The sequence below is a fragment of the Chelonia mydas genome, chromosome 8, assembly GCF_015237465.2.
Source record: "Chelonia mydas isolate rCheMyd1 chromosome 8, rCheMyd1.pri.v2, whole genome shotgun sequence".
Taxonomy (NCBI): domain Eukaryota; kingdom Metazoa; phylum Chordata; order Testudines; family Cheloniidae; genus Chelonia; species Chelonia mydas.
Window position 1 is genome coordinate 17,916,457 of NC_057854.1, and position 15,142 is coordinate 17,931,598.

The 15,142-nt window shown below is 45.3% G+C and overlaps 1 protein-coding gene across 2 annotated transcripts in view; it reads right to left on the minus strand.

Moving 5' to 3' along the window:
* The window catches only part of LARS1 (leucyl-tRNA synthetase 1), a 50,853-nt gene extending 46,060 nt beyond the window's left edge, over positions 1–4,793 (minus strand). The window contains exon 1 of one of the 2 annotated variants that reach the window (XM_037905967.2): positions 4,430–4,793. In XM_037905967.2, the coding sequence (XP_037761895.2) occupies positions 4,430–4,615 (186 nt within the window). In that variant the 5' untranslated portion in view covers positions 4,616–4,793. The remainder of the gene's footprint in view (positions 1–4,429) is intronic. The other variant, XM_043521423.1, reaches the window with a different exon arrangement.
* Positions 4,794–15,142: the final 10,349 nt, after the last annotated feature.

Below are 15,142 nucleotides of genomic sequence, written 5' to 3' on the forward strand. Positions count from 1 at the left end.
ACTCTGCCATCTATCAAAAAGTTTATATGTCTCTTATTCTCCTAAGATTTTTTTTTAAAAGGTTAAAACTTGTGTCACCTGGTTAAAATTCAGTGAATACTGTAAAATGTTTAGGACTCAGATAATTCTATACATCAACAAAGCACAACTATAAATATTAACGAATCCTCAAACTCGCTACCTAAATGAAGTACCATTAACTTTTCTACCTCAGTTTCCATGATAGCAAATAGAGATGAGTGATTTGCATTAGGTTAGAACTCCTAAATTCCTAATGCACTGCCGTGTGCTCAGATAACTAAACCACGCTGCCTCCATATTAGCTCCAAGTAAGTTTTAGGAAGCCACTTGCAATTAAGCCTCCTGTCCTGGAGCCCTATTGCTAAATGATCTGTCTTTACTTCACAACTAAACTACCACGGACTTGTGCATTACAGAGTTCCCACCCCCAACATTAGGAAAAAAAACAAAGCATTAACCATAAGTGGTTTGGTTCAATTTGTGCCCCTAAAGACCGAGGAGTTAGGAAGTTTAAAAATAAAAATACAGGTTGGTTTATTTTGCACAGGTTTAAAAGGATGGAGAGGCTCTCAGTACATAGTTTTTGGCAGAGTGTGTTGCTGCAGGAGTGATAAAGTACCAAGAGGCTATACCGCACGTTTTGCTATCACCAGCATGAATTCTAAAACATGAAAGCACTGGCACAAAGGGACCATTTGGACAATAAATTGTAACAGCTAATCCAAAACCACTTACGTTCTTTCCAAACTGATTCAAGTTGATCTCTACTTTATGCCACAGACAGGCATTAGCTCTTGCTGATTGATCTCACCAGCCTTGTACCACCATACTTCTAACTTAACTTTGGTTTTCTATTGAATTTAAAATATTACTGCTCTTCACTGTTGCTCTGACCTCATGTTAATGAGTGACAATTCTTGAACACACTGTTCCCTGCCACCATAGTGCCTGAACAAGCTTCAGCATGTCGATATTGTGATGAGTGATTGATCCACGTATGGCTGTATCCCTAAGATTTAATCATATGACAAGACCAAAAATCTCAAAGGAAGTAATTAATACTCTTCTTCCAAGACAGGAGGCTTGATGTAGCCATCAGTAGCATACAAAGGGCCTTGCAAATGTGCCTCAAAGAAAGCCTGTTATAAGCACACCATGGCTACAGTCAAGTAATGAGTTAGGTATTGGCAAACAGCTTGGATCTAGTGGGAAGTAGCACGAGTAGCGGTTAGAAAAAGGGATGACAAGTCATGCCTCTCTATTCCTATTTCTCTCAGTAACTCACTGTGTAACGCTGGACAAATCTCTAGACTTCACTGTGCTTCAATTTTCCCACACAGGAAATGGAAATAATACTTCCTAAAAGTGCAAGAGAGCAGAATCTGCTTGCATTATTATATGTGAAGTATAAGATCTTTGGCTAAAACGTTTTAATAAACTAAGTTGCATTAGTTTATAAGCAACGAACATTGATACATTTTAAAAATATATGCATATTCATATACTTCCCCTCGTGGGGGCTGACCCATCCCCTGCCGTCCCCCCAGAACATTCCCCTGCACCCCCTCTAGCGGGTGCACTCCACAGTTTGGGGACCTCTGAAATAAAAGGATGCCTTTGAAAGGCACAGAATGACTATAAACCATACAAAAGGGATTATATAACCTGATGAAATGTTTCAAATCTACCCCATCTACTGACATCTTCTTGTTCTCCTACGCTTGATACAGAACTGTCCCTATATTTGAGATTAAAATGGATACTCATAATCTCTTAACAATATTTTTTCCACTGTCCATGCAACAGACAGTGATATCCCAAATATCGTATTAGTGTATGGACCTTACACCAGTGGTTCTTAACCAGAGGTCCAGGGCCAAGAGCAGGTTTCAGGGGGTCCACCGAGCAGGGCCAGTGTTCTACTCACTGGGCTCCAGGGCAGAAAGCTGAAGCCCCACTGCATAGGGCTGAAGCCCAGGGCCCTGAGTCCCTCCACCCGGGGTGAAGCCGAAGCCTGAGCAATATAGCTTCGCAGGGGCCCCTGTGGCATGAGGCCCCAGGCGATTTGCCCTGGTTGCTACCCCTTCATGCCAGCATTGGCTTTTATACACAGAAAACCAGTTATTGTAGCACAGGTGGGCCATGGAGTTTTTACAGCATGTTGGGGGGCTGAGAATACTTGCCTTACACAATGAGAAAAGATAAACCAAGTTCTTATTTTTAAATTTTGTTATAAACATTTTTATAACTGCCAAAATTTAAGTCTAAGTAAACTTGCCTGTTCTTTCAAGGGAAAGTGCCAATTTTTACTGAAGCTGTCCTGCATTTTACAAGACACTGACTATAGTACTATACCAATCCTAGATAGCTTTGGGTACTGTTTCCAGCACCATGGCATAATTGTCACTACACTGTAAAACAAAAATCCTCTGGCAGGACAGCCTAAAAAGGAAGAACCCCTTAAATGCATGTGCCATATTGACAGGCCAAAGTCGAGCAACAGCATACATGCCATATGCTAGTTAAAGCACAGCACTAGGCGTCAACATAGCTTCTTTCCCAAGCTCTGCTACCATCCCACTCTGTAACCTTGGGCAATTCACTTAACCTTTCAGTGCCCCAGCTTCCCCTTTCCTAAAAGAGAGAGGACAACAGCTTCACAAGGCCCTGTGAAGTTCAGTGAATCAATGGTAGAAAATTGTTTTGAGATCCTTTGACAGAAGGCATGACAGGAAATGGAGCATGCCACAGGCCCCTGATGGATAAAGAGACTGTATGGACCTCTATGGCTATCTCCATACAGAGTGCAGTCTGCTGTCATAAAGAAAAGGAGTACTTGTGGCAATTTAGAGACTAACAAATTTATTTGAGCATAAGCTTTCGTGAGCTACAGCTCACTTCTTCGGATGCATGTAGTGGAAAATACAGTGGGGAGATTTTATATACACAGAGAACATGAAACAATGGGTGTTATCATACACACTGTAACGAGAGTGATCAGGTAAGGTGAGCTATTACCAGCAGGAGAGCAGCGGGGGTGGAACCTTTTGTAGCGCTAATCAAGGTGAGCCATTTCCAGCAGTTGACAAGAACGTGTGAGGAACAGTGCAGGGGGGGGAATAAACATGGGAAATAGTTTTACTTTGTGTAATGACACATCCACTCCCAGTCTTTATTCATGCCTAACTTAATTGTATCCAGTTTGCAAATTAATTCCAATTCAGCAGTCTCTCATTGGAGTCTGTTTTTGAAAGTTTTTTGTTGAAGAATTGCCACTTTTACGTCTGTAATCGAGTAACCAAAGAGATTGAAGTGTTCTCCGACTCGTTTTTGAATGTTACAATTCTTGACATCTGATTTGAGTAAAGACAGCCCCCCAACCTGAAGCAAATACTCACCAGCAACCACATACCACACAACAGAACCACTAACCCAGGAACCTATCCTTGCAACAAAGCCCATTGCCAACTGTGTCCACATATCTATTCAGGGGACACCATCATAGGGCCTAATCACATCAGCCACACTTTCAGAGGCTTGTTCACCTGCACATCTACCAATGTGATATATGCCATCATGTGCCAGCAATGCCCCTCGGCCATGTACATTGGCCAAACTGGACACTCTCTACATAAAAGAATAAATGGACACAAATCAGACGTCAAGAATTATAACATTCAAAAACCAGTCAGAGAACACTTCATTCTCTTTGGTCACTCGATTACAGACCTAAAAGTGGCAGGTTCTTCAACAAAAAAACTTCAAAAAGAGACTCCAATGAGAGACTGCTGAATTAGAATTAATTTGCAAACTGGATACAATTAACTTAGCCTTGAATAAAAACTGGGAGTGGATGTGTCATTACACAAAGTAAAACTATTTCCCACTTTTATTCCTCCCCCTCCCCCCTCCCAACCCGGTTCCTCACACATTCTTGTCAACTACTGGAAATGGCCCACCTTGATTATCACTACAAAAGGTGCCCACCCCGCACCGCTCTGCTGCTGGTAATAGCTCACCTTACCTGATCACTCTCGTTACAGTCTGTATGGTAACACTCATTGTTTCATGTTCTCTGTGTATATAAATCTCCCCACTGTATTTTCCACTGAATGCATCCCATGAAGTGAGCTGTAGCTCACGAAAGCTTATGCTCAAATAAATTGCTTAGTCTCTAAGGTGCCACAAGTCCTCCTTTTCTTTTTGCGGATACAAACTAACAAGACTAGTACTCTGAAATCTGCTGTCATAGTCACCCGCTATGGGGAGCCCACAGCCCCAGCCCTTCTCCCTGTGGGACAATGCACAGCCCCAGCCTCTCGCCCTGTGGACAATGCACATACACCCCCAAACTTTCGCTCTCTCACCAGTCGCCCGTGGTGCCCCCGGGACACAGCCCCATACTCACCATCATCCTATCCTTTGCGACTCCCCAGAGGGCCTCCGCAGCCTTCTCCACGCTGTACCAGATGCCAGCCGCACTCCGGCAAGCACAAGGCCAGAGCGCTACCGCAAGGCCTCGCGGGAAATGTAGTTCTCCACGCTGCCAGTCTAATGCTGAAGGAGCTGCTGGAAGACTACAGGTCCCAGACATCGTCGCGCCGACGGAAGCACGGCTGGCCGACGTGTAGCTCCCAGAGGCCTCGCAGTGGTACTACAAGTCCCATCATGCCCATCATTGGGCTATACCAACCCGCAAAGATAGGGGAGTATCATGTTGCCCCTCCATAGTGCTTGGGCCTAGGGGAAGGGGTACGACTGGGGTTCCTGTTGCCCCTTGCCTTTATTTTGGCCATTTTTAGTGATTGCCTGAGCCTGGAGTCTCGCTTAGTGAATTTAGTGTCCAGCCCAGCAGAGGGGGCAGTTTCTGCACCATGGGCCCCTTGCTCTTGGGCACTGAGCAGCTAACCGCACATGTGGACAAATTGGAGGCAGTCCGGAGGAGAAGCTGTGTTCCCTCTCATTTTCCCATGCGTGTGTGGAATTAATTTTGTTATGTGCACCGATATGGAGGGGATGTGTGACACAGCACCTCCATAACGATGCACATAACAAAATTCATGTGTCGGGAGTGGGGCCGAGGGGTTTGGAGTGTGGGAGGGGGCTCAGGGCTGGGGCAGAGGGTTGGGGTCTGGTCTCCAGCTGGGGGTGTAGGTTCTGGGGTGGGGCCGGGGGTGAGGGGTTTGGGGTGTAGGCTGCCCTGGAGCTACAGTGGGGAGAGAGGACTCCCCCCAGCTCTCTCTCCCTGCAGCAGGTGAGGTAAGGTGAGGTGCCTCTCCCCCAGCCGTGGCAGGTCTGGGGCTGGGTTGGGTGTAGGTTGGGGTCGGGGGGAGGGGCGCCTCTCCCCCAGCCGCAGCAGAGGGAGAGGCATCTCTCCCTGCCACAGCCCTGAGTGCCTGTGCAGTGCTTCTGGGTTGAGATCCCAGTGCCTGATGGGGCAAAAAACATTGTTGCTTGTGGTTCTGGGTACATGTTGTCAGGCCCTCCCTCTGTGAAAGCAATGGCAGACAATCGTTTCGCGCCTTTTTTCCTGTGCAGACGCCATACCACGGCAAGCATGGAGCCCGCTCAGCTCACTGTCACCGTATGTCTCCTGGGTGCTGGCAGACGTGGTACTGCATTGCTACACAGCAGCAGCAACCCATTGCCTTGTGGCAGCAGACTGTGCAATAGGCCTGAAAACCATCCCATCGTGTCCGAGGTGCTCCTGGCCGCCTCGGTAAGGTTGGTCAGGAGTGCCTGGGCAGACATGGGTGCAGGGACTAAATTAGGAGTGACTCGACCAGATCATTCTCTTTAGTCCTGCAGGCAGTCCTATTGTACCATCTTATGGTGAGCAGGCAGGAGATGAGGATGGCTAGCAGTCCTATTGCACCATCTTCTGCTGAGCAGCCAGGAGATGTGGATGGCTTGCAGTCCTACTGCATCGTCTGCTGCCAGCCAAATATGTAAAAGATCGATGGAGTGGATCAATACCAGAAATAGCCCAGATTTGTTTTGTATTCATTCTCCCCTCCCCCCCCCCCCCCCCCCCCCCCCCGTCTCCCTTCCTCTGTGAATCAACGGCCGACAATCGTTTTGGTGAAGTCTGTCAGGGGCACCTTGAAAACTTTAATGGAGATTCAGTCCTGCCTGAAATACCAGAGGGAGGGATAGCTTAGTGGGTTGAGCATTGGCCTGCTAAACCCAGGATTTTGAGTTCAATCCTTGAGGGGGCCATTCTGTGTGACAGTTCTTTTTGTTTCTCCTTGATGTAAAGCCACCCCCTTTGTTGATTTTAATTCCCTGTAAGCCAATCCTGTAAGCCATGTCATCAGTCGCCCCTCCCTCCGTCAGAGCAATGGCAGACGATCGTTCTGCGCCTTTTTTCTGTGCAGACGCCATACCACGGCAAGCATGGAGCCTGCTCAGATCACTTTGGCAATTAGAAGCACATTAAACACCACACGCATTATCCAGCAGTATATGCAGCACCATAACCGGGCGAGTAGGCAACGTCAGCATGGTGACGAGAGTGAAGAGGACATGGACACAGACTTCTCTTAAACCACAGGCCCTGGCAATGCGAGCATCATGGTGCTAATGGGGCAGGTTCATGCGGTGGAACACCAATTCTGGGCCTGGGAAAAAAGAACAGACTGGTGGACCGCATAGTGTTGCAGGTCTGGGACGATTCCCAGTGCCTGCGAAACTTTCGCATGCATAAGGGCACTTTCATGGAACTTTGTGACTTGCTTTCCCCTGTGCTGAAGCACAAAAATACCAAAATGAGAGCAGCCCTCACAGTTGAGAAGCGAACCCCAGACAGCTACTGGTCAGTCGGGAATCAATTTGGAGTGGGCAAATCTACTGTGGGGGCTGCTGTGATGCAAGTAGCCAATGCAATCAAAGATCTGCTGATATCAAGGGTAGTGATCCTGGGAAATGTGCAGGTCATAATGGATAGCTTTGCTGCAATGGGATTCTCTAACTGTGGTGGAGCCACAGACGGAACCCATATCCCTATCTTGGCACCGGAGCACCAAGCCGGCGAGTACATAAACTGCAAGGGGTACTTTTCAATAGTGCTGCAAGCACTGGTGGATCACAAGGGACGTTTCACCAACATCAACGTGGGATGGCCGGGAAAGGTACGTGACGCTCGCATCTTCAGGAACTCTGGTCTGTTTCAAAAGCTGCAGGAAGGGACTTTATTCCCAGACCAGAAAATAACCGTTGGGGATATTGAAATGCCTATAGTTATCCTTGGGGACCCAGCCTACCCCTTAATGCCCTGGCTCATGAACCCATACAAAGGCAGCCTGGACAGTAGTCAGGAGCTGTTCAACTACAGGCTGAGCAAGTGCAGAATGGTGGTAGAATGTGCATTTGAACGTTTAAAAGCGCACTGGCACAATTTACTGACTCAGTTAGACCTCAGCAAAACCAATAGTCCCACTGTTATTACTGCTTGCTATGCGCTCCACAATATCTGTGAGAGAAAGGGGGAGACGTTTATGGCGGGGTGGGAGGTTGAGGCAAATCGCCTGGCCGCTGGTTATGCGCAGCTAGACACCGGGGCGGTTAGAAGAGCACAGGAGGGCGCGGTACGCATCAGAGAAGCTTTGAAAACCAGTTTCATGACTGGCCAGGCTACGGTGTGAAAGTTCTGTTTGGTTCTCCTTGATGAAACCCCCCGCCCCTTCGTTCACTCTACTTCCCTGTAAGCTAACCACCCTCCACTCCTCCCTTCGATCACGCTTGCAGAGGCAATAAAGTCATTGTTGCTTCACATTCATGCATTTTTTTATTAATTCATCACACAAATAGGGGATAACTGCCAACGTAGCCTGGGAGGGGTGGTGGAGGAGAGAAGCATCGGGAGGGGTGGTGGAGGAGGGAAGGACAAGGCCACACAGCACTTTGAAAGTTTAAAACTTTAAAACTTATTGAATGCCAGCCTTCTGTTGCTTGGGCAATCCTCTGGGGTGGAGTGGCTGGGTGGCCGGAGGACCCCCACCGCGTTCTTGGGAGTCTGGGTGAGGAGGCTATGGAACTTGGGGAGGAGGGCGGTTGGTTACACAGGGGCTGTAGCAGCGGTCTGTGCTCCAGATGCTTTTCCTGCACCTCAACCATATGCTGGAGCAAATTAGTTTGATCCTCCAGCAGCCTCAGCATTGAATCCTGCCTCCTCTCATCACGCTGCCGTCACCTTTCAGCTTCAGCCCTCTCTTCAGCCCGCCACTTACTCTCTTCAGCCCGCCACCTCTCCTCCCAGTCATTTTGTGCTTTCCTGCACTCTGACATTGTCTGCCTCCACACATTCGTCTGTGCTCTGTCACTGTGAGAGGACAGCATGAGCTCAGAGAACATTTCATCGCGAGTGCGTTTTTTTTCACCTTCTAATCTTCGCTAGCCTCTGGGAAGGAGAAGATCCTGTGATCCTTGAAACACATGCAGCTGGTGGAGGAAAAAAAAAAGGGACAGTGGTATTTAAAAAGACACATTTTATAGAACAATGGCTACACTCTTTCACGGTAAACCTTGCTGTTAACATTACATACATAGCACGTGTGCTTTCATTCCAAGGTCACATTTTGCCTCCCCCCACCAAGTGGCTAGCCCCTCACCCATTCCCCCTCCCTGTGGCTAACAGCGGGGAACATTTCTGTTCAGCCACAGGCAAACAGCCCAGCAGGAACGGGCACCTCTGAATGTCCCATTAAGAAAAGCACCCTATGTCAACCAGGTGACCATGAATGATATCACTCTCCTGAGGATAACACAGAGAGATAAAGAACGGATGTTGTTTGAACGCCAGCAAACATTCACTGCAATGCTTTGTTCTGCAATGATTCCCGAGTACGTTCTACTGGCCTGGAGTGGTAAAGTGTCCTACCATGGTGGACGGAATAAGGCTGCCCTCCCCAGAAACCTTTTGCAAAGGCTTTGGGAGTACATCCAGGAGAGCCGCGAATGCCAGGGCAAATTAATCATTAAACATGCTTACTTTTAAACCATATTTTAAACCATATTTTAAACCATATTTTAAAAGGTACACTCAACAGAGGTCTCTTCTCCGCCTGGAGGGTCCGGGAGGCAGCCTTGGGTGGGTTCGGGGGGTACTGGTTCCAGGTCCAGGGTGAGAAACAGTTCCTGGCTGTCGGGAAAATGGTTTCTCCGCTTGCTTGCTGTGAGTTATCTACAACTTCATCATCATCATCTTCCTCGTCCCCAAAACCTGCTTCCGTGTTGCCTCCATCTCCATTGAAGGAGTCAAACAACTCGGCTGGGGTAGTGGTGGCTGAACCCCCTAAAATGGCATGCAGCTCATCATAGAAGCGGCATGTTTGGGGCTCTGACCCGGAGCGGCCGTTTGCCTCTCTGGTTTTCTGGTAGGCTTGCCTCAGCTCCTTAAGTTTCATGCGGCACTGCTTCGGGTCCCTGTTATGGCCTTTGTCCTTCATGCCTGGGAGATTTTGACCAATGTTTTGGCATTTCGAAAACTGGAACGTAGTTCTGATAGCATGGATTCCTCTCCCCATACAGCGATCAGATCCCTTACCTCCCGTTCAGTCAATGCTGGAGCTCTTTTGCAATTCTGGGACTCCATCATGGTCACCTCTGCTGATGAGCTCTGCATGGTCACTCTGCTGATGAGCTCTGCATGGTCACCTGCAGCTTGCCACGCTGGCCAAACAGGAAATTGAAATTCAAAAGTTCGCAGGCCTTTTCCTGTCTACCTGGCCAGTGCATCTGAGTTGAGAGTGCTGTGCAGAGCGGTCACAATGGAGCACTCTGGCATAGCTCCCGGAGGCCAATACCGTCTAATTGTGTCCACAATATCCCAAATTTGACCCGGCAAGGCCGATTTCAGCGCTAATCCCCTTGTCGGGGGTGGAGAACGGAAATTTATTTTAAGAGCCCTTTAAGTCGAAAAAAAGGGCTTCGTCGTGTGGATGGGTGCAGGGTTAAATCGATTTAACGCTGCTAAATTCGACCTCAACTCCTAGTGTAGACCAAGGCTAAGAATCAAGTTTGCTAACTCAAAGACATAAATCATAAGACTGTAAGACAGTGGTTCTCAAACTTTTGTACTGGTGACCCCTTTCACAAAGTAAGCCTCTGAATGCGACCCGCTCTTATAAATTAAAAACACTTTTTTATATATTTAACACCATTATAAATGCTGGAGGCAAAGCGGGGTTTGGAGTGGAGGCTGACACCTTGCGACCCCTCATGTAATAACCTCACGACACTCTGAGGGGTCCTGACCGCCAGTTTGAGAACCCCTGCTGTAAGATAAGATACATTCATACACCATTGATTAGTTTTGCTTAGTGAAACTCTCTCAAGTCTGAAAGATCCAAACCTGAAGGGAATTGCATGACGAGATATAAAATTGTTGCTGAAGTTAATACATCCAGTGTTTGTTTATATGCCTGGTTTCCTCAAGATAATGGGGGAAATGGATATTATATGTGTCCAGTTGGGGTTTACTGTCCTTTTGAGACTGACAAAGTCACCAGAAAAATTACTGGCTGCAAGTTTAGTCACAGACTGGCAGCATAAAAGTAAAGTATTAAAATTTTAAAAATTTAAAAAACCAAGAAGTCAGCTTGACAAGAAAAATAAGATACTGTAATATAACTTTGGAAGAAAACGACAGCACAAATAAGCCTCACATTCTATAGCCAGCCTCTGAATAAGAAATAATACAACTTAGCACTTATATTACACTTTAAATGTTCAAAGTTCTGCTCAAACAAAATCTAAAAGGACAAAAAAGTTGTTTGTAGAGAGACTTGAACATTTAAAATGCAACATAAGGACTAAGTTTTATTTTTTAGTATGTCTGATTCAAAGGCAGCTTCTGCTTCTCTTTTCTTCCACAGTTATACGTATTTTTTCTTTCTTGTTTTTTTAGCTAGAAGTCCTTTACTATAGCCAGTAGTTTGAGGAAACACAATATCTTTCTGGTACTACTTTATATTTTGCAAGGTGAAGTAGAAAACAGCTTTCATTTTCAATGACTTCTCCAGCACACCCTTTACAAAGTCAGGGCTCATTGGTGGTTGGCTGTTGTTTTGGGGGGGATGCAAAATGTGAGGCTTATATCACGTGGCTTCTATTTCTAGGTTGCAATTATTAATTTTATGAACCAATTCTCTGTTTGTATAAATGGGTGCAGCTGCATCACCTTCAGCAGCAAAAAAAATTGAACTCTGTATTTGATAAGAATCTGCCTGTGTTTTTTGCTTTATTAATATTATTTATTATTTTAATTATCGTAGCATCTAGGAGTCCCAGTCCTGGATCAGGACCCCATTGTGCTAGGCATTATACAAACACAAAACAGACAGTCCTTGCACTGAAGAATCTAGTATTTCTCTCCCCTTCTGGCTCCTACAAATAGTTAATACTGTAATTCTGTGTGAGCTGTATTGATAGGCTCCAATAATTAATTGTTATTACTTGTATCCATTAATGAGAGTTGGAGTCTGATTCTCCACTGTCTGGTAGGGTGTCAACATTTAAATCTGTGCAAAAATGATATTTTAATTTAGTAACAGTTTACTTCCCATTTACATAGGTGTAACAGACTACACAAGGTGCAAGGCAGAGGAGACTCTGGACTTTGGTATTTTTAAAGCTACTGTGCCAGTAGCTTTATTATATTAGCTTTACAATTTTCAATTCTTCTAACCGCTGTTCTTATTTTAAAAGTGATCTCCAAAGGACTTTAAAACAACTGGGCTTGTTCTTTTTATGTTTCTTTATGATGTATAAAGGCCTGAACTCTTTCATTTTTCCTGCTAGTATTTTTTTAATCTTAGAAATATCAGGAATATAACATCGGATCTTCCCTGGTTTTGTTGGAGACCTAGTAGGAGGCATAAGGGATGTACACTGAAAGCTCCTAATGTCTTAATTGAAGGTATGAGGTATCTCTAACAAATGCTTCTTTTATTCAAACTGTTAATTAGTCACTAAAGTTGAAAAAGTGTTTTGTCTGACTAATTCCTTGCCTAACTCCTCAACCTTCTCTTGTTTAGTGCTAGTGAAATCATCATTTTACCAGGTGTCCAGTCATCACAGAGTCTTCCAGACTAAAGAGTATCTGAATTTCTAATGTAAAAGAACTGTCAGACCTTCTTTATTAATCATAAGTGCAGGGAGCACAAACCGAATATTTTCTTCCTCTAAATGTCATTTTTGATAGGGTTTAAGTACTCAGAGGACAAATAGAACATGGGGTGACATTAAGAATTGGTCATTTGATGAACTGAAATGCATCACACCCTGGATATGTGTCTCCAACAGCTTAGTTGCATCTTAAAATGTTTTAATACCTTTTAAAACATAGTTTTGAAGCTGCATCAAACAACTGATATTTTAGTCTCTCCTTCACCAAACAGAGAGAGAATTTTAAATCTTCCCTGACATTAAATTGTTCATTTAAAAAGCTAAATTTATAGAAAAATATGGCAAGAGCAGTTCTGTATTCACTTATTTACTGTTTCAAGAGTATACACTGAAAACCTAGTAGAGCTTAGCTGTGACATTTGAAAAATATTTCTATCTTGCTGAGCATGAATACCCAGTGAAAACAAGCCTAATGATCTTTTCGACAAAGGTGCAACATGCATATTCATGTAGTCTTACTATTTACCATTTTCCCTGTTTCTCTTTCTCAGAATCTCCCTTAGTCCAGGGTATTTCAGTGATGTTAAGGTGTAGTAGTGTCCCTATTCATCTCCTCACATTTATATTTCAGACATTGTCAGCTAGTATGCCCACAGACAAACAAGTGAATGAAAACACTGTAGACTAATGAAAATGATGGAAGATGTAACTCTTCCATTGCCACCCTGGATTTCACAGTCACTATTTGTATTGCAGACTTCATAGCTGTCAGCAAGGATTAAAACTCAGGACCTTTCTTCCTACAGTTAAGGTCATTACCACCAGAGTAACTATTTCTATTGCTTGTTCGATCAAGGACTTCACTGAGTGATGTTCAAATGCCTATTTGATAACATTGGTTGTGCTCTAACCCATAATATGACAAACCATGAGAAGGTGATCATCACCTGCCCCAGCATTTCATCTAATCAATCGAAAGGGTAGGGTGAAGCTGCTCATGGACTTTTGTGGCCAGCAGGTAAGAAACAATCCCATCCTGAAATATGTTAGTGTGACATTAGACCTAAACCTCACATATCAACAACAGCCCCTGAAAAATATACATGACAAAATAAAGATGTGATTAAATCTCATCCAAAAACTGGGAAGAATCACCTGGGGAGCTAATGTGAAAACTCTATGGACCTCTTTACACACCCTTGTCCACTCTACCACAGAATACTGTTCACCCATCGGGACAGGTGAACCGTCCCACACATCACTTTTCAATTCTCAACTTAACACTATCATGCAGATCATTATGGGTACAGTAAAATCAATTCCAAAATTGTGGCTTCCTGTACTGGTGCAAATCTGTCCACCTTAAGTTCTTCACAAAATGAGAATCCTGTGAGAGTTGCATTGTATTGAAGGGAACAAATATCTTCCAATACACGAAGACCTAAATAATAAACAGATTATGATTTAAATCCAGAAAACCTTTTTGGCTTGCAATGCAAGTATGCAAAGACGCAGGGTTCTCCCCCAAAGATCAATGGCGAACAATGTGGAAGGATGTGAATGTCCCAAAGAAACATCTCATCGAGGATCAACCAAAGAACTCAGTAGCTTTTCACTCCCATAAAAATATTGTCTACTCTGAACCACCTCTGCAAATCACATGGCCGTTGCATCTACCTCCTCCATTATTGGGGACTGAGACACAATTGTATTTGTGACTGTGGAAACTGACTTCGGATTATAGCACCCCTCATCAATCAATATCCCAAACATAATTATTACAAACTGTAATATTTCTTCCATCCACTCCACGTCACCTGAAGCAATCAACTGGATTGCCAATTTAGACTTAGACATCTAATACTGCTGAAAGAGATCAGCACTAGAGCTGCAAGAAAATCTGCAGTATATGTATTTTATTATGGTTTGTAATCCTGTTTTGGGGCACCCACTACAGGGCAATATAATCACAAATATTTGAGAGGGCCTCTACGTATTCACACTTGTAAGACAAACGTGTTTATTTGGCGTGTGCAATTCAGTAAGACAAATGTGATTCATAAAGATCAGCCAGGTCATACAAAGTCCTCTTAAATATAGCATCAGAGTATGATTCTTTGTTTTATGCCTTAATTAATTGAAGATAACACAGTCATTCATAAAAGGATGGACTTGTGGGGATTCCTTCCAGAGAAAACTGAAGTGAAGTATTTTAAACTATAAGTGGCTTTGTGACCTAGTTGCAAGCGTACTTGCTGGTTTTATAAATTTAATTTCCCCCTGGAGGCCACTAGCTGAGGAATAAGAAAAGGAGTACTTGTGGCACCTTAGAGACTAACCAATTTATTTGAGCATGAGCTTTCGTGAGCTACAGTCCCCAGCCCCCTGCAGGCCCTACCCTGAACACCATGTGTATGACTGGTGACAGTAGCGGCCTGTTAAAAATAAGATCGTGAAAGCCATTTTGTGCAGAGGATTCGCAGTAGAGCAGTGTGCACAGGATTGCAGTGCACCAGTGTGAAGATGCATTGTAAGGTGCTCAGTCCCAAGGGCTCTGGCAGTGACAATAGGGAGCTCTCACTCCAATGGGGGGCGGGGGGCTGGGAGGAATGTGGAATGCTTTTCCCATAGGGTGCTCCCCAGTGTGGGGTTGGCTGGAAGGTGGGACGCCCACCCCACAGGCAGGGGTTTGAGGAGTGGGGAGGTTTGTCCCTCAGTGGGCCGGGGTGCTCGGCTAGGAAGGGGGGGCTCGCCCCAGGGGGCAGGGCTGGGTGGGGGCACTATGGCTGTGGCTCACCCATTTGGGACGGGGGTGAGTGGGAAATAGAAGTGCCTGGCCCTTTAAGAGCGCCCCCCCTACCGTGTTGCACCAAGAGTTCACGTGCTAGCTCGACCTAACCTGCTGCCTGCCTACTGACCCCCGGGCCGAGCGGCTTTGCGCGGCTACGATTGGCTGGCTTCGCGCACGCCCGGTCATGTGATTGGTGGCCGTGAG